The following is a 17,238-nucleotide window of genomic DNA, read 5'->3' on the forward strand; positions in this document are numbered from 1 at the left end:
AAGCAACGCAGAAATGGTAACTGAGGATACTAAAGAGACAAGCAAGCATGATTTCGCTCGCAGTACTGGTGACAAATTATTCAGTTTACAGTGCTGTGGCCAATTCTGTGAAAATCTAGAAAAATTCTGTCTTTGGCTGAAAATAGCAAGTTATTTTTTAAATGAAGTAATTTCTGTTCCTTCCATTGAAAGAAGTGATCTGTAGTAAATATAAACAATTCCAATTTGTTCGGCTTTTTTTCACACTTTATATGTACAAAGGAAGCTCTTTGTTTTTTGTCAAGTGACAAAAAAAAAAGAAACGGTGAAAACAAAACGTTCTTCAAACCAGAGAAGAAGTGAGAAACTGAAAGCAGAAGGAAATAGAAAAGTTATGGTTAATAAAGTTGCCACACACTTCTTCTTTTATTCTTTAACGACAAATTTTTCACAGTGCATGAGCGACGCTCGGCGCTGCGCAACGCACGGTTTCAGTACTTAAAAAACAGGCAAGCGTCTGCTTGTCTGTCTCAGTTTTCATTCGGCTGTATTCAGCAAAACTTACGTGCCTTTACGCATGATCACAAAATCCTGCTACAACTCGGTCGCATTGTTGAGCCATTCCACAACAAAGATAATTACGGCATCGCGAATAACACCTCCAAAGTTCGATTTGCTGATGGTTAGAACGTTCTTTGCAGGACTCGAAATAGATGGTCGGTCTCCTTCTCCCGGGAGCCGTTGGATCTTGCAGCTGCTGTAGGCTTTTCGGCAGCTCTAATGTAGAACAAATAGGCTAGCGGTAGGTGCAAATATGACTGGGAAAGATGACGAAGTGTCATAAATGTCACTGATGGGGGATTGGGTCTATCGCGCTGCCAGGAATTGGACAACGGTGACATTTAGCACTCCCTTCATTCGTTATTTGCCACTGCAAGGAAAAAAAAGACAGTCCATGGGACATCCCATCACTTCCTACAGCGTCCGTCGTGCTTACGCCCCAAACAAGTTGAAGAGCGTTGGAAACGCCGCTCTCGCGGATCATAAATATGCAACGCGCGCCACCGCACTTGCGGCCGTAGACGAGAAAGAAGAAGCACCAGCAGTGCGCGTGTCCTTCGAGCGAGGCCGAAGAGAAGGCGACATCCCAAACCTGCGTTCCTCATGGAAGGCCGACGTCAGCGGTCGCCGTCGGAGTCGCGCGCGGTACGTGTTGAGTTCAGAAGGGGCATGTCCCGCGTGGCGACGAGATTCATTGCGACGGTTCTGTAGGCACATACACTGCATTTCACACGGCTGTTTAGTTTGGTCGCGTCACTAGCAAGGTAAAGCAACATGGCGGAAGGCAATTGTGCGCGCAACGCAATATAGTCTCTCATTACGGAATCGTAAAACCGCGTTTGCCTCGAGGACGAGGCACTGATCTCGAAACTTAGCTACAGCAATAAGAAAGATTCACAGGGTCCTTTATGTTATCTCTAAGACGACTTGAAGATGAAAGCCCAAGTGCCGATGCATTATAGACGGACGCACGATGTACACATCCCGCATAATTCGCTTAGTGTACTTCTTTTAGCCATCCCACTTAATTACAAAGGCCGAGAGTTCGACGCCTACCCAAGGTCGTGAGTTCGAGTGCCTTAATTGCATCTAGCTTGACTGGACCTTAATTAACTTCGCCATCATTAGCTCCAAAGGTCGTGGGTTCGAGTACCTTAATTGATTTTGTCTTAACTCTACCTTAATTAACTTCGCCGTCATTAGCTCCAAAGATCATGGGTTCGAGTACCTTAATTGCATATGTCTTAACTCTATCTTAATTAACTTTGTCGTCATTAGCTACGAAGGTGGTGTGTTCGAATGCCTTGATTAAATATATATTAATTACATGTGTCGTAATTAACTTCGCCTTATTTGCAACCAAAGGTGAAGGGTGCGACTCCGACCAAAGGTTGTGGGGTCTACTTGCAGAAATGGTCCTGGGTTCGACTCCTGCGAAATATGCTGGGTTCGGGCGCCTTATTTAACTTCGCCTTCATTAACACCAAAGGTCATGGGTTCGACATCCACTAAAGGTTGACGGTAGAAAGCCTTTTTCTACCTTTCGTATCGTGCACGTGTTTTTGCTTAAGATCGATTGACCGATGACACCATATAATGCTTTCGCCTTAATAAAAAAGCGGACTAATCTTTCCGGAAATTAAAAGACGAGTTCACGAAAGCATGAGATCAATGAAATACGTCCTTACCTTGCATTCTCCGGCGTTACATAGTCTAATTTATGGTCACCGCAGGAATAAGGCCTCTACTAGCGATATGCAATGCCCCCAGTCCAGCATGAGCTGGCTCCATCCTGCAAATTTCAGAAATTTGTCTCACAATATAATCCCATAGACACTTTTTGACCGTTGCGCTTCCCTTCACAGCTCTTGTTGCTCTAGACCAGCAGTTGTATGCCCCTGTTAGACAGTCTTACGTAACACTACGTTAACACAGCATAAATATGAGAAAAAGGTGGTAGCCATTTAGCTGGCCGAATGAGTCAGAGTTAGAGAATTCATCAAACATGGCAATAAGCCGGTACCGGCGGCTCTACGCACTTGAAGGTATCAGTAGCTGCGAAGTGTAACAGTGATCGTCAGAAATTTATTTCTCTTTAGGTTAACGCTCAATAAAATGTACCCTAACACATTTCAAATTTATTTACGCGCTCGCTCCTTCTCGTTCTTGCCTACAGAACCCCAGGAGGTCTTCAGTGCCCAATCCTCGTCACCATCGTAGTCTATCGAGTAAGCGGACCGCGAGGACGGGCTCGGTGCACGAGTCTGTCGCCAGTGCCCCCACATCAAGAGACGATGCGAAAAGCACTTCACCGGCCTTGCCAGTTGCGCAAACCTCCCAGGGCCGCAGGAACGACGCACCTAGGACAGGTGCACTAGCCGCAGAGTACGTACCGAGTAAGATGAGGCACAAGCAAGGGGACAAGAACATTGCGTTTTGCACCTACGCTCCATATCGCGCGTGATATACTTGCCTACGCCTAAACGATACAACGTATGCACGGGCTTCGCGCGTGCTTTAAAATAGCGGTTCCAAAGTAATGGACAGCATTTCTGGTAACGTGCATATTGGCACGCGTCCTGGCTTATCTCACCGTCTAACAAGTGTCAAATGTTACCGCCCGGCGCAAAGCGTCGCCTGCGTGTGTCGGAACATTCTCGACTATTGTCGCCGCTTTCATCAGTGCTCTATGTTGTCGCTGAATATTTTAATCAGATCGCTTGCGCGACTTGAATAGCGTTGTGCATTCTGGAAGTGATTACAATGCAATCTTCGCTGAGTCATGTTTAAGTAGCTCATGTGCTTGACCTGTAGATAAGGTTTCGACGATCAACGAATCTGTTCACCACTGTCGTTCTGCCATAGTGTAGCTTGGTTCCGTGGGTACAAGTTCGCACAACAGAGAGTTAGTTTTGTTACTCAACGTTGTATCAAGGTCAAATTCTTTGCCGTCACGACAACGTGACAATATAAGCATTTCCGTATTTAGCGCTCCTGGCTATTTCTTGGCTTGCGTATAGCTTGCGTTAAAAAAAAAAATGGTGCCGCCTAGGGTACCTGCGAAAAGTCGAATTCATCATTTCTTCTGGCTGAATGCTAACTAGAACTAGCTTTTGCTTAGTCTTGTACTACTTGGAGGACATCGTACGAGCGATGAGGTGCCCGCTGCTTCTGGGATAAACTGGAAGTTTTGGCACTGTTAAGCCACTCGTTAACGACAGCTGCTGTGGTTAGACTGAGCGACAGCCGACAACTGATTTCCTCTTATCACGTGGCGCCCCAAACGCTGAGCGTGGGTCATGCGTTGGAGACTCGGAGTGCCCTACTAAGAACGTTCCCAAGGCCCTTAGTAGAGCACTCCGGGGCCTTAGCCGGAGTGTAGCGGGGCCTTAGCCGTTTTGACTTCATCATCATAAACGGTCCAAACGCTATAGCTTAAAAGACGCGTATCTATTGGCACAGCGTTTTCACTTTACAGTAAGTTGACAGAGCGGACATGCAATAATACAACGGCAACACTTTTCTTAACCAAGTGCACGTGACATGTTCGCACTCGTTACGCGTTTATTTGGTACGTATACAGGGTGTCCCAACTATCATGCGCCAAGATTTAGAAATATGCAAATGCCGCGTAGCTGGGCAGAACCAAGGTAATGTTGTTTGCCGTCGCGTGGGGCTACTCGGAATTTTTTTTGGCATTCCACCTAATTGACTAATTAGTCTTAAATATTCGACTTCTCTAATATTGCACTTAGATGAAAATGGTAAACAGGAAAGTCGTAGAGCAACATGAAAAACTTCCGATACAGCTTTCTGTTGCTCAATGCGTACTACATAAAAGTGTTTTTTTTTTTCAATCGTGAAATAAGGCCGCGAATACGCGCGAAATTTCCGCGGGACTGAGCACTCGAGGCTCTTTCAGTTCTTTGCGGTTCTCTTCAAACAGACGGTGTTATCCGCTTGTCGATGTAAACAATGCGCCGCTAGTGTGATTTCCTTCGTATATACGATAAGCATCCAACAACTCTCGTGCGAGTTAGTAACCACTCTATCTCAGAATTCTAATATTTGAAAGCAGTGACTAAAGCTCACAAATGCTCCGTAAATGCTCGTCGCCAAGCAAACGTGTCCATGATTCGTAAAGTTGCCCTTTGTTTTCTCCATACGAGGCAAGTGTTCCTTTTTCAGAGTTCACAACGTTGCTCTCATTTTGGTATAAAATACGCTGCTTATGATTTGACACCCTTGCTAGAAGGCAAGCTGCGTGGCAAAGTGAATGCGCAATAGATATGCTCGTGAAACCTGGGCCGATTCAAATGTGTACTGGTTTTTTTCAAACTTAACGTAGCACATCGACAAAAGAGACCACTTCGCTGATTATATTACTTTAAGCGTAACACTAACAAAATTTCAATGCACCTCAGTAAAAAGAAAAATGGGTTTAATTAACGTCGTACACAATCATTAGCGATCCTTGCACTTGAGCATTTATTTACAAAACCCGTGTGGTGATATTAGATGATCATGTGCATGGAGCATTTCAAATTTCTGAGTAGGATATATGCTATTCAGTTAAGGTGTGCGGTGAAGTTTTTAAATGTGTTTTTTTCATTGACTTACCCTAAAACAGAGCAGCGCAATGCGCAGAGGGTGAATGGCAGGACTTTCAAGCAACGAACACAAAAATCTGTCAGAAGAAAACCAGCGAAAGATATAGGTTGTAAAAGGAGAGATATATTTAACATTACAGAGAGTAAGGCATAAATAGACAATTGGAGGAAAAAGTCACATAGCTTATAAATTACATTAACGCTCTTTCAGACGTGGATGGGAGAGACCGTCACCCACAGCTGCTGAGAAGTCGCAGTCGCCTGCGCAGCAGGACTGTGACTGCCCGTCCGCTGTCGATGCCGCGACCGCACAGGGCCCTGAAAGCTCGACGAGCGAACGCACCGCGTTCGTCGCGCCAGCCCAGCGCCACCGACCATCTTGCGCACTCGGGCTGCTGCAGGGCGCAGATTCCGACGCGCTCTTAGGCCGTGCTGATGAAGGGGCCGCCATGCACCACGTCTCCGCGTCTTCTACGCCGCAGCCGAGTCGCTTGGAGGTTCCCCAGATTGTCAACAGCGAGGAGCCGATGCGGCAGAATCCCGAGAAAGCCGGAGTCCCTAGTGGTGTGAGCGCGAGCTCTGGCATTCAAGGTATACAAACGCTTTGTTCGTGGCCTAGCTCCGAGATCGCACTGGCTACCTTACGCCGATGCATTCTCGGAGGCCATGGTTTTCGTCGAGCCGTTCGTAAAGGTGCATTCAGTGGGTGCCACCTGTCGCGTGCGTGCTTGCCTCCATCACGCAGGGGCCTTGAGTGAAACCGAAATGCATGGTGTCAAGGCGTTCTTGCAGTTGATCGCTTTACGGCTTAATCCCACGTGCCTTGGCTTCCGTCGCCGCTAGGTCAGATTCGGGATTTCCCAGCCGTGGTCAGTGTAATTGTAGCCGGAACCTGGTGGGACACATTACGAAAAAGTCAGCTTTTAAATACATTACAAAGGGAAAATACTGGCACATGAATAGAGCTCACAAGCGCGTTTCCATTCTTATGGTCTTTTTATGCACCTTTGCTTTGTCCTTATCCTTAGCCCTTTTGCCGTTTGGATAAGGATAACAGACTATATAGCCGATGCTTTCAGGTTAATTAAGCTCGTTGAGTATATAATTATGGGCTAGCTGGTAAGCATGTATGGTTGTAAAGGCGGCGCACTATATCCACAAGCATGTACAACACAGCATTATTTAAAAAACAATTACAGCTTGCGTTTCATTTGATGTGTCATTATGTAGTTACGCCTAGAATAAACCTTTTCTTTCAAAGGAGAAGGGCACGGGTTGACTTCTCTATAGTCAGGAACTCAAGAAAAGTTTCTGTCAAAAACACGGGCCGGCTTCTTTCCTGGAAAACGGTATAGCTTGCTTGCCACTCCAACACAAATTTTAGGCGCAACAGTGTTTCAGCAGCGAATCCGCCGTATTTGCGCACGGCATGTATGTGAAAAGCCCGGATGAACACGTGCAAAGGCGAACAACGCAAATATATGAATGAATGAATGAATGAATGAATGAATGAATGAATGAACCGAATTTTCATCTCAAAAGAGGTGAGGGGCATTGCGAGAAAAAGGTCAACGGAGCTTGATGGGCTCCCGAGTTTCACGTGTCACGGAAGAAAACGACAGCACTAAGACGGCAATAACACTGTCACTGCATAAATCCCATGCATAAATAATTTGGCTCATTGCAATGTGAGCTACCATAAACCTCTTGTGGAGTGGTATGACCTTGTTTAACGTGAATCCTGCTCATTATGAGGCGGGCCGTGCCTGCAGGAACTCTCCATTCTGCCGAAATAACTCCACCATTCCGTGAGAGCGATGACACGGAAGCTCGGCGCCGCCGAGATGAACCGGCAGCCAGACCACGTTAGACGCGCTAACACCGCGAACACTCGCAAACATGTATATATAGGTAGTACCACAATAATAAAAAGAACTCAGACGTTCCACGCCGGGAAATCTCCCGTGGCCACGCTGAGGAGAGATCATGCCATAGCAGCACGTCCGCAAGCCAGATAAAAGGAGGGGGGGGGGGGGGGGCGTGGATCAGACCAGATAATTTGCTAGCGCATGCGTACATCTAAGAAAGGAGGAAATTTGCAGCAAAACAAAAATTATGTGCTGGTCCCGGAAGAGGCGTCAAGAGCGTGTAAAATAATTGCTGAGGACATTGTGTATTGTGTTCTTTGGCTTTAAGACCACATCTAAACTGTATAGAAAGCACGCCTCCTTCAATTTCGTTATTGCACGTCAGTGTGCAAGAGGTTTGCACTTGCAAAGCGCACCAGGTATTGCGGACATGCGTAGCGACCGACTTTGTTGCGAAAGTTGGTTCACTTCATTACCCACTCACTTCACTCACCCACTTCATTACTTTTCAATACAAACATACCCAGTGACTGCAGTCAACAAAAAAGTTAATTATTCAATTTTAGTTAATTGGGCTGCTCACAGCAATAATAATTGTGTCACTTTGTGTCCCCCAGGCCACACCACTTATTTGCACAGGTGGTCTTCCCGTGGCTCCCAGTGCCTAACTTTAATAAAACCATAAATCGTCATTTTTAACACTCGGTATAACAAAAGCATGCACAAACTCGTGGATTATACTCATTCTCTGCTAGAAGGCACGATGGCCTGCACTACTTGGACGGCATACAAACTCATACTTAAAAGGCCTGTTTCCCATAATGTCCTACACGTTACCTACTGCTACCGGCGAGAACAAGCTTGACGACAAGGGAATGAAACAAGATTTGATTTGCTTAATGATTGCAAACGCATTTCTCCTGTAAAGAAAAAAAAAACCTCGGTGGCTACAATATCGGCAGCGTTTGCCACCACTGTCGCAGTGAATCACGCAGCCTACATTACCCTGGCATGTACGTGGCCATCGTCGCACATTCTAAATGAATTCGAGGCTGTCGAGGCGACAGCCCACAACGTGTGACACAGGCATCCGTACGAACATACCCTAATGTCATGTTACCGCCAGTACCGCGGCATGCTAGCATAGCGAAAAGCACAACAAACAACGTGCGGCGATGCCATTTGCAGGTTCCGAGTCACCCCGCGCGCTCTCGCTGTCTCCGGTCGGAACCGCGGCGGCGGCCCTGGCCGCAGCTGCGTCGTACGCACCCTTTGTCGGCGTCGAATACGATGTCGTTACCGGGCCGCGCGCCGACGGAGGCGAGGCTGCGATGGGCCCAGAGGCCGCTTGCGCTGCAGACGCTGGCGCTACCGACTCGCAGCTACCGGACACCGGCGCTGGAACTGGGCTGCCGTATCGGCCCCGAGGTCCCTGGGACGGTGCGGCGCTCAAGCCGCTCTTCGACCTGCTGGCGCAGCTGGACTGCTTCTGGCTCGCGCAGGATTTGTTTTCCGGCGACACGCAGCGCGTGCAGAGCAGCATTCGCGTGCTGGCCACCATGGCGCTGCTTCTGCTCGTGCTCTGGCTGGCCGCTGTCCCAAACTCGGCCGAAAAGGTGCGTCCTCGATCCGATGTCTCGTGGGGGACGCTCGCAGCGCACCGAGCCACCCTGAAAAGAAAATACCCTGGCGTTGGAGTGCGCGCTTGCAACACCGCCGGGTCAGGTTTTCTCTCGTTGTTCTCTTTATTGTGGATCGAGGTGAGACAGTATACTTCCAATCCCGACTTGACACGCGTAACATGTCACGAATCTCGAATCGCAATTAATGATTATGAAAATCAATTGGAAGGTGTTGAACCGTCTAATTGCTTTTATTTACACTTATTCAAATATGTGCATCAACGTTTGCGGCACTTGCGATAATATAGATCCCGTGATTATATAGATGTGTTCTTGTATGCTCGTTGTATGTTTTTTTTTTGTAACATGATGTATGGCGCAACGTGTTTTTTTTTTTTACGGTTTTATTCTTGCTTTGCCTTCGTTTTTCTCACCGGGAGGGCGTAGGCTTATGTTTTAGCTTGTGAAATTGTATTGTGAACTTGTGGATTATTTGCGCCGACCTCTGACCTACTCCCTGAAACTTACGGCTGGGTGTTCTTTTCAGGGCTTTGTTCCTCTGCTCTTAAATAAACTTATATTTAAAAAAGAAAATACACGTTTCCTTGCTTTTCTCCGTTGAGTCCACGTCTTGCCATTTTGCAGTCGTGGCGCGCCAGCAGCGTGGGCCTGCTGCTCATGGCGTCGCTGACGATGGACCTGGTGGCGGCACCCATGGCTTCGTTGCTGCCTTTCCTGTGCATGCCACTTCTGGAGCTGGCCGATGCGCGAGCCGCCGCACTGCCGTACTCCACGGTACAACGCTCTATAACTTTTTCAATGGACCGTTTTTCCCTAAATTTAAGCTTTAGATATTTAGTAAATAATTTTCACTAATTATGCAACGAAACAAAATGCAAATGCCTTTTCATTGACTTTTCAGCTAAATTCTTTCAGTGGTGTCTTGCTATAGTGCACCAACATATTTATAAAGCTATTAACCTTGGATATAGTACAAATTTGAATTTCAAATGCGTTTTAACGCTATCGTGGGTAGGGCGAAGATGCGCTTGTGATGTTTAGGCAAGTAATGAATTGGTAGGACGGGTGCACGTCTGTTGGCGCTAATATGACCTCATGATTTTCGTCGCAGTCCGAGGGTCCGACGTAGGCAGCATACAATTTCCCACCAAATTTACCAGAGGGAACTCTGGCTCTAGTTTAAACGGTAGCCGCAAGTATAGCGGCTCACCCAAAGTGAAAAATGAGAAATACATGAATTTGCCTAAATTTGGTCCAATTATGTCTTTAAATGGCCTTGCGACTTTGTAAATTGTCAATTTTAGACGATATATTGCGTTATGAACGCAGCAATTGAGTGCTAAGGCATGCACATGCACGGATTCGTATGGCGCTTTTCGTTTAGAAAATATTGATTGGAATTGTAACCAACAAACGCAATACAAAACATATAAATAAGATCACAGTAAGATCTTGCGTCACTAGCGAAAAGATTAGACAAATATATGTGCTAGCCATCATTTCCATGGCATCTGAGCGATGGCAGTGTCAGTGGCAGTGGTGGTAACCTTATGAGATTACCACTTGGTCAGCAGCACTTATAGGTAGCTTAAAATAACAGCAGCGCTATCTGGCGAGTGAACGATGCCCATTTGGAACAGAAGAAAGGAAAAGACGAATCACACATTTGTTAGCTGCGTGGAAACTTTATATTCTATCTACAACCGAGAATAACGCTGCGCAGCATAGCAGGAAGAAAAACAACGCCGACCAAGATTGGGTTGTCTAAAAATTATTAAACGTTTCGGTTTCTCACACGGAAGCCTTGTTTACTGAGCTTAGCGGCATAAAGCCTGCAGCTTAAATACGCGGCATCACCCAATTTCTCGATCATCTGCGCTTCAGATATCTCACGGATGAGCTGCGTTCTGCCACGGGAAACAATCGTGCATTGATCTCGTGTGTTAGCTTCCCGTCTCTGGCTCTCACAGAAAAAGAATTGCGTTACTTGGACGCGGCGTCACATGACAAGTAACCATGTTACATGACTTCGCACTTCATTTCCTTGTAAGCGCATGCGCGATCTACGTTGCCTGCCATGTATAAAATGACGCAGTGGCACAATAAACTTAGTTGAAAGTTTGCGCTTGGTGTGTCGTCTTCTTTCACGTCCGCGTCGTTTTTTATGTCGCGCAATATCATTTAAGCAATCCTGAGTATGTTTGCGGGAGACTGCCATGGTTTCGATTAACCATGTGTGTGGTTTGCATAATCAGATTCCAGATACAATCGCTTCGTCCAGTTTTTTTCTTGGGTGATGACGGAAGCGTGGCTCCAGTTGTAATCCTGTTGATTAGCTTCTGCGGGTTCAGCGAGTGCATTGGAAGTGACTTTTTTCTTTTTCACATCGTTCATGTGCTCCTTTAGGTGCCACTAAAATATGCCACTTTCCCCAATGTAGACATAATTGCAGTTATATACAACGCCCGGAAATGTTCTTTTCTTAGTTTGTCCTTGGCCTTGACAAGCTAAAGATGTAACTTCCGGCGGGGAACGTGGGATTTGCACGTTATACTCACGCTAGACACGCGCTCCAAAGATTCGATGATGAAGGGAACGTACGGAATGTCTGCGCTAACTTGGCCGGAGGCATCACGTCGTTCATTATGTTGCGAGGCTCGTTTTTTCCGAAGAAGCAATAAAGCTTTCTGGTTGGCTGCACGCACTGAGCCCGCGTCGAATGCAGTCCCAATCGGAAACCAAGTCGTCTGGCTTACTACAATTTGTTTGGACTCCCTGTATTGAGAATGCCACGGACCGCTTGTGGCACACAGGGTTTGCCGAAGTGAAATGAAGATACCGGCCTGTGTGCGTGTCCTTCCTGTGAACTTTGAAAGATAACCGCTGTCTGTCCCATTCTACCACTACGTCTAGAAAGGGCAGCCTCCATAATCCTCAGAACTTTATGGCTGCCCGACCAGATAGGATTTCATTAAACTATTAATTTCAACGCTGCGCAGGTTCGCCAGATGAGTTTCCTGTGCGCCATGTTGCTCGTGCTGACCATGGAAGAATGCGGCCTCTCGACCCGCCTGGCGCTGCTCATACTCAGTCACACTGGACACAAGATCAACAGGTGGGTGCGGCGCAGACCTTGTTTTTTCTTGCTAGTCCATAAACCCCACGGAAGCCGCACACTCTCACGAGCATGCTCGTGAAGTGCGTTACATCTGCAGGCTATACGCATTCTGTCCTCCCTGTGTAGATCACTCGTGTGGGACAGTTGTGTGAAAGTGTTTAAATTGGAAATAAGTGTGACACAGCTGGCAGGATAGATATTTAGTGTCCCCCGTTATTATTTCTCAAATGTTAACCGGCAGCGTAGGTTGTCAGCGAAGCGCAGCCACAGTGATACCGTAATGCGAATCCTGCCTCAGTGTTTCCTAGATGTCTGTAGAAGTCTGAGGTCCAAAAGTAGGCCGTCTGGAAGCTCGGTACTTGCGTGGAGATAACGCTACTGTTGGTCACTCATGTTGTTGACGTAGAAGTGATCCTCGAGCTGAAGAAACCAGATGGCAGAGCTGCTTCTGCAAAACATTGGTAGGCCATGCATCCACGGAATGCGTGAGTACAGAATATCGGAAGGCTTGCTTGCTGTTGCTTACGGTGAAATGGTGAATGCCGATAGCGTCAGGGTTGCCTTGTTCAGTGAAGCAATCGCGAAGGTTGTGCTTGTGGCGTCGCCGTGACTGTAAGAGGGAAATTTGCGCCTAGTGGAGCCGGTGAGAGAGCTGCTTTTGAGAGGGTGAGGAGGCTCACAGACTGAGTTGAGGCTTGATGCTGGGGCCTGTGCGTGCTGACAATCGGCAAGGGTGGACGCAGGCGATGCGGGTCGACAAGACGCGGAATCGCGCCGCGATTCAAATGGCGAGAGCGGCTGCGAGTGAGCGCTTGAGTTGACGTAGTGAGTAAGGACGGATGCCCGCAAGTGCGCATAGACGTCGGGGCCAGGGAATGACAGCCGGAGCCTGGAACCTTGTTGAGAAGGAAATGGCTTTCTGGCTTGATAAACCAGACGTCCGGCATGTCGATGTAGAATTCCCGGACACCCTACAATCGCGGGACATTTGCCGCACCGCGTGAGGCCACGTCACTACTCGCGTAGAGTCGTTGCGCTGACGTTGGCATGGCGAAGGTTTCGTCGTCCGGATCACCAATTTGTGGGAGACGGCACGAAGACGTATTACGCCGTAGCCGTAGTTTCTTTAAGCCGGCCAGTCATGTTGTCAGCTGATCTCGGTAGCAGCCGACACTGCGGCCGCTCAGATTGAGCGAGCTAGCATGTTCTATTCTTGTGCTACCTGCACGAGAATAGAACTTTGCCTGCCTTGGAAGCGATAGTCACGCCGCTACAGTAGATCTTGTAATAACCTGTATGTTACCTTGTTTTCGTCAATAAAAAATTGGGGCAAAGGCTTTCTGATCACCCTCGTAATCGCCGTTAGCACAAGACCCTTCGTTAGTTTCTTAATTCCTGCATGGTGACATTTTGTTGGGGCAGCCCATATAACAGGATATGGGAGTTACATAAACGGAGGCGTATTTTTGTGACAGCCTAATGTAACGATGTCAGTGACGAGAATACGTATTTTAACCAATACCATAATAGCTCCAGGTTCAATAAGGCGCGTGGATCAAGTTTTGTGACACGAAACAATTCTTTATGCTGCTATACTTCCATGGTTGCTGCGCACAACAAATCACAAACTAAATTAAATTCGAAGGCCCTGCGTGGGAGAAACCATGACATGGTCAGAATGCGCGATCTAGTAAGTTTTGATCATCAACGTTAACGTGCGTTAACGTTCACGTAAATCAAAATACTCTAGCATTTTTTTTCATTTAGTACCCATCAGAATGCTGCCGCTGCAGTCGGAGTCGAAACTGCGACCTGGACTTCAATATAGCCATGCCATAGCCACGGGGAGGGAAAACCACGGCGAGGGAAAATCGCCATCGCTCACCGCGCGGGCGTTCCGTGCACACGGCAGTTTAAGGCTGACGTATTTTTGGAACCGTTACTTATTGCGTACAATGCAGCTCGTCAATTGTTCGGATTACTTGGTCCTGGACTGGCAATGTCACGGGTGGCAAAGACAAATCCAATCTGAAAGTGCTACCCACAGCTGCATTCGGAAGAACGCCACCGCCACCTTCCAGTCCTCCACTTGAGAAGTTCGATTCGAAGCACACTCTGTTGAGCCAACACAAAAACTTTGATTTAAATATGGGAAAACGTTTACTGTACGCCCTCCTTATTCCTTAAGTTCTCCCATTCGTCCTACCACGTATACCATATTTCTTTGTCAAATCATTGCTGTCGCGAAGCGATTCTTTCACAGAATCTCCCCGGAAGAAATGCCTCCATAGTTTAACGCTGATTTCCTAAATGCGATAATCTCGGTCAAATTTTCTTCGTTCCCTGTTTCGACATCGCTGCGCAACACTTGGCCAAACCAGACCCCTTGTATGGCTTCTGCTATGCAGCATCCTGGCACTCGTAATAGCCGTGGCCGTGACAATGACGTGCCTGCTGGATGCCTTCTGCGTCACCGTACTCATGATGTCTACCGTAGAGTGCATCGTGGACGAGATCTACTTTCACGTTGTTCAAGCCAACGTGCCCTCCGGTGAGTGAGCTACTTGCTAGGCCAAACTACGACGATTGACCATAAATGCCAGACGTCTTCTGAGTTGTGTTAAGAGCATAGAGTTTCATACAATTGCCAGACGGAACTGTGGCCCTAATGCCTACGGCACCCCCAAATAGGGAGGCCCAGCCAGCATTGGAATGATGGCCAGCGCACGGATTTGCTTAGCTTCGTCCTTCTCGCTTTAGATGGCTAAAGTCACTTTGCAAAGTGATCATTTTTAAGAATGTAGTGCGTTACAAATATATAAATATACATAAATATTGTCCGACAACTGGATCCGAACAAAGGACCTCTAGCACAGAAGCGCGATATAGAAGTCATTATACCCCGGACGTATGGACCAGTGGAACCACTGCAATTAGCAGCGATTATGCGTGATTGCAGAGTCCATTACATTCTGCATCAAAAAATGTTGAAACCTCTTTGAGACTTAGGCCCAGATAAAGCGTAATAAGCAAATCCCCAAGAACACACACACACACACACACACACACACACACACACACACACACACACACACACACACACACACACACACACACAGACACACACACACACACACACACACACACACACACATACACACACACACACACACACACACACACACACACACAAACACACACACACGCACGCACGCGCCCACGCATACGCACTCACGCACACACGGATGCGCCCGCTTGAGCGCCGGCGCAGACACACAACAACTTCGTCACAATAACAAGCGAGTACGACCCTGCAACTTCCATGTTTTGTTCATATCTTGCTGCCCCTCCTGTACAAATTTCATACGTACTTCTTGCACTATTGTGGGTTAGCTTATATCCTTTCTTGCTTATCTTGATTGTACGTGAATCGTATAAAACTTCTGTCAGGAAAGTAGCAAAGCCTAGTAAACACAGCGCCGCGTTCGATTCATTCTTTCCTTCGCAAATTTCATCTTCACATTGTTAGCTTAATTAATGCAAGTAATGGTTTGTGAACGAAGTCGTGCTTCCTATGATTCAAGTCTCTCCATGCATATTTCTTCAACACTGTAGACTGCGCGGAGGTGAAATAAATAAATAAATAAATAAATAAATAAATAAATAAATAAATAAATAAATAAATAATAAAAATTAATATAAATAATGAATTATTAATTAACTAACCAATTAATTAATTAACGGGCCCATGCAGCAACTCTAAAGTCTGACTGCTGGCGCACGCATACATAAAAAAGGAAATAAAATTACTCGACTATATCAGTAAAAATAAAGAGAGAAAGAGAAAAGATATATATAAAAAGGGAGATCACGCGATATAACTACAAAACAAAAACAATAAATAAAAGAACGATTCTGAAATCAGGAGTGCCCATACAAAAAGAACGCAAGGCAGAAACAAAATAAAACGAAGGAGAAAGGAAACAACAACGCAAATAGGCAGTTCGATGCAAAAACGAAACGCTAATCCTGTTACACTAGTTCGCACAAAGCCTGCAAAGAAAAGATGGTAGCTACAGTGGTAATGGTATTTGTTGTGGATGTATTTATTCGCTTCATCTGGCATCGCTTCTCGCGTTTGAGGCGCCTGATTTACGTACCGACATGCGGGTATATGTCCACAAACAGGGATGGTCGACCCAGGCCAACGCCCTTGCCATGGAAGTGGGGCAAGCCCCAATTCGGCGCCGCAGCGCCAGTCAATGGAGTCCACCGAGCACCTGTCGTACTTCACCTACCGCCGCTACATCTTCAGCGAGTGTACCACTTACATCCGGTGAGCAGTCACTGTATGGCACACAAAAAGTATTGCGTGCGCTTTGCTATGAACATTGTCAAGCGCCTACAGGCGACGTACTGCGCAGATGCGAAACCAATATGAGAGATTACCGTCAAATCCGAAATTAGAATTATGGGGTTTAGCGCCCTGAAAGATCACACGCCCTTCAATGGACGTCATAGTGGATTGGGGGAGGGGTTATTTTGTTCAATTACATGGGCACATCAGGCGCATTTCTGCCGTCGCCGTCGCCGTGAGGTTCTGTATAAAGTCTAAGGACAATAAAATCGTCGCCGCGTGCCGTACGCTTCATGTGCGAGCGAAAGCGTGAGAGGGTGAGCCGGCAAACGCAACTCAATCTCGCCTGCGCGAGCCAGAAAGGCAGGGCGGAAGCGCGCCCTCTTCTGTCGCGCGCGAGGCACGGGAGCAATGCGAGGGAGGGGGGCGCTCTTTAGCGCGGCTGTTGCTTACGGCGCGGCCGTGCGGGAGCGCGGTCGAACCTTCACTCAATTTGTTTTACAGCGAAGCTTTTGGCCTCTGGTTGGTGGGGATATTTCGTGCCCTTGTGCACGGTGCTCACACAGAAACAGACGGCAGTCGGAAGGCTTTGTGTTAGGGTTTCCGCGCAACAGAATTATCTTTCCTTGTATATTGGAATTACAATCATATGCTATCGCGTACGCAGGCTTTGTGTGAGTCGTACTTTACAAATTTTCTGGCGCATTTTACTTCGAGAAATTCAGTTAGTTCAATAACGCACTTGTGCTAAGCGGAGGGCCTACAAGAATGAGGATGTATACTGTGCTAACTGTACCGCCATCTCGCGGCCGTGGCCGCTCTAACAGACCTCAAACGGCAGCTGTCTCTCAGTTTCCGGGTAACAAATTTGTGCCTTCTCGTATATTACAACAACAATTTGAAATTATCATGTCTGCAGCTTCTGCATAAGTCGTACTTTACAGATTTTTCTGGCGCAATTTACTTTTACGCATTCGTTTATTTCAATAATGCACTTGCGCTTGGCGGAGGGTATAGGGGAATGGGGATGCGTGCTTCACTGCGCAACACGTGCGTGGCCACGTGACGTACGTCGCTTGTGGTGGAAATGCTTGTGTAACGT

The 17,238-nt window shown here is 47.1% G+C and overlaps 1 protein-coding gene across 1 annotated transcript in view; it reads left to right on the plus strand.

Annotated features, from left to right (window-relative positions):
* Positions 1–1,084: 1,084 nt before the first annotated feature.
* The window catches only part of LOC142579869 (Na(+)/citrate cotransporter-like), a 64,664-nt gene continuing 48,510 nt past the window's right edge, over positions 1,085–17,238 (plus strand). The window contains exons 1-8 of the mRNA XM_075690502.1: positions 1,085–1,185; positions 2,717–2,925; positions 5,362–5,741; positions 8,207–8,634; positions 9,286–9,435; positions 11,661–11,776; positions 14,188–14,330; positions 15,968–16,115. Of these exons, the coding sequence (XP_075546617.1) occupies positions 1,144–1,185; positions 2,717–2,925; positions 5,362–5,741; positions 8,207–8,634; positions 9,286–9,435; positions 11,661–11,776; positions 14,188–14,330; positions 15,968–16,115 (1,616 nt within the window). The 5' untranslated portion in view covers positions 1,085–1,143. The remainder of the gene's footprint in view (positions 1,186–2,716; positions 2,926–5,361; positions 5,742–8,206; positions 8,635–9,285; positions 9,436–11,660; positions 11,777–14,187; positions 14,331–15,967; positions 16,116–17,238) is intronic.

This window comes from Dermacentor variabilis, chromosome 4 (assembly GCF_050947875.1).
Source record: "Dermacentor variabilis isolate Ectoservices chromosome 4, ASM5094787v1, whole genome shotgun sequence".
NCBI lineage: Eukaryota > Metazoa > Arthropoda > Arachnida > Ixodida > Ixodidae > Dermacentor > Dermacentor variabilis.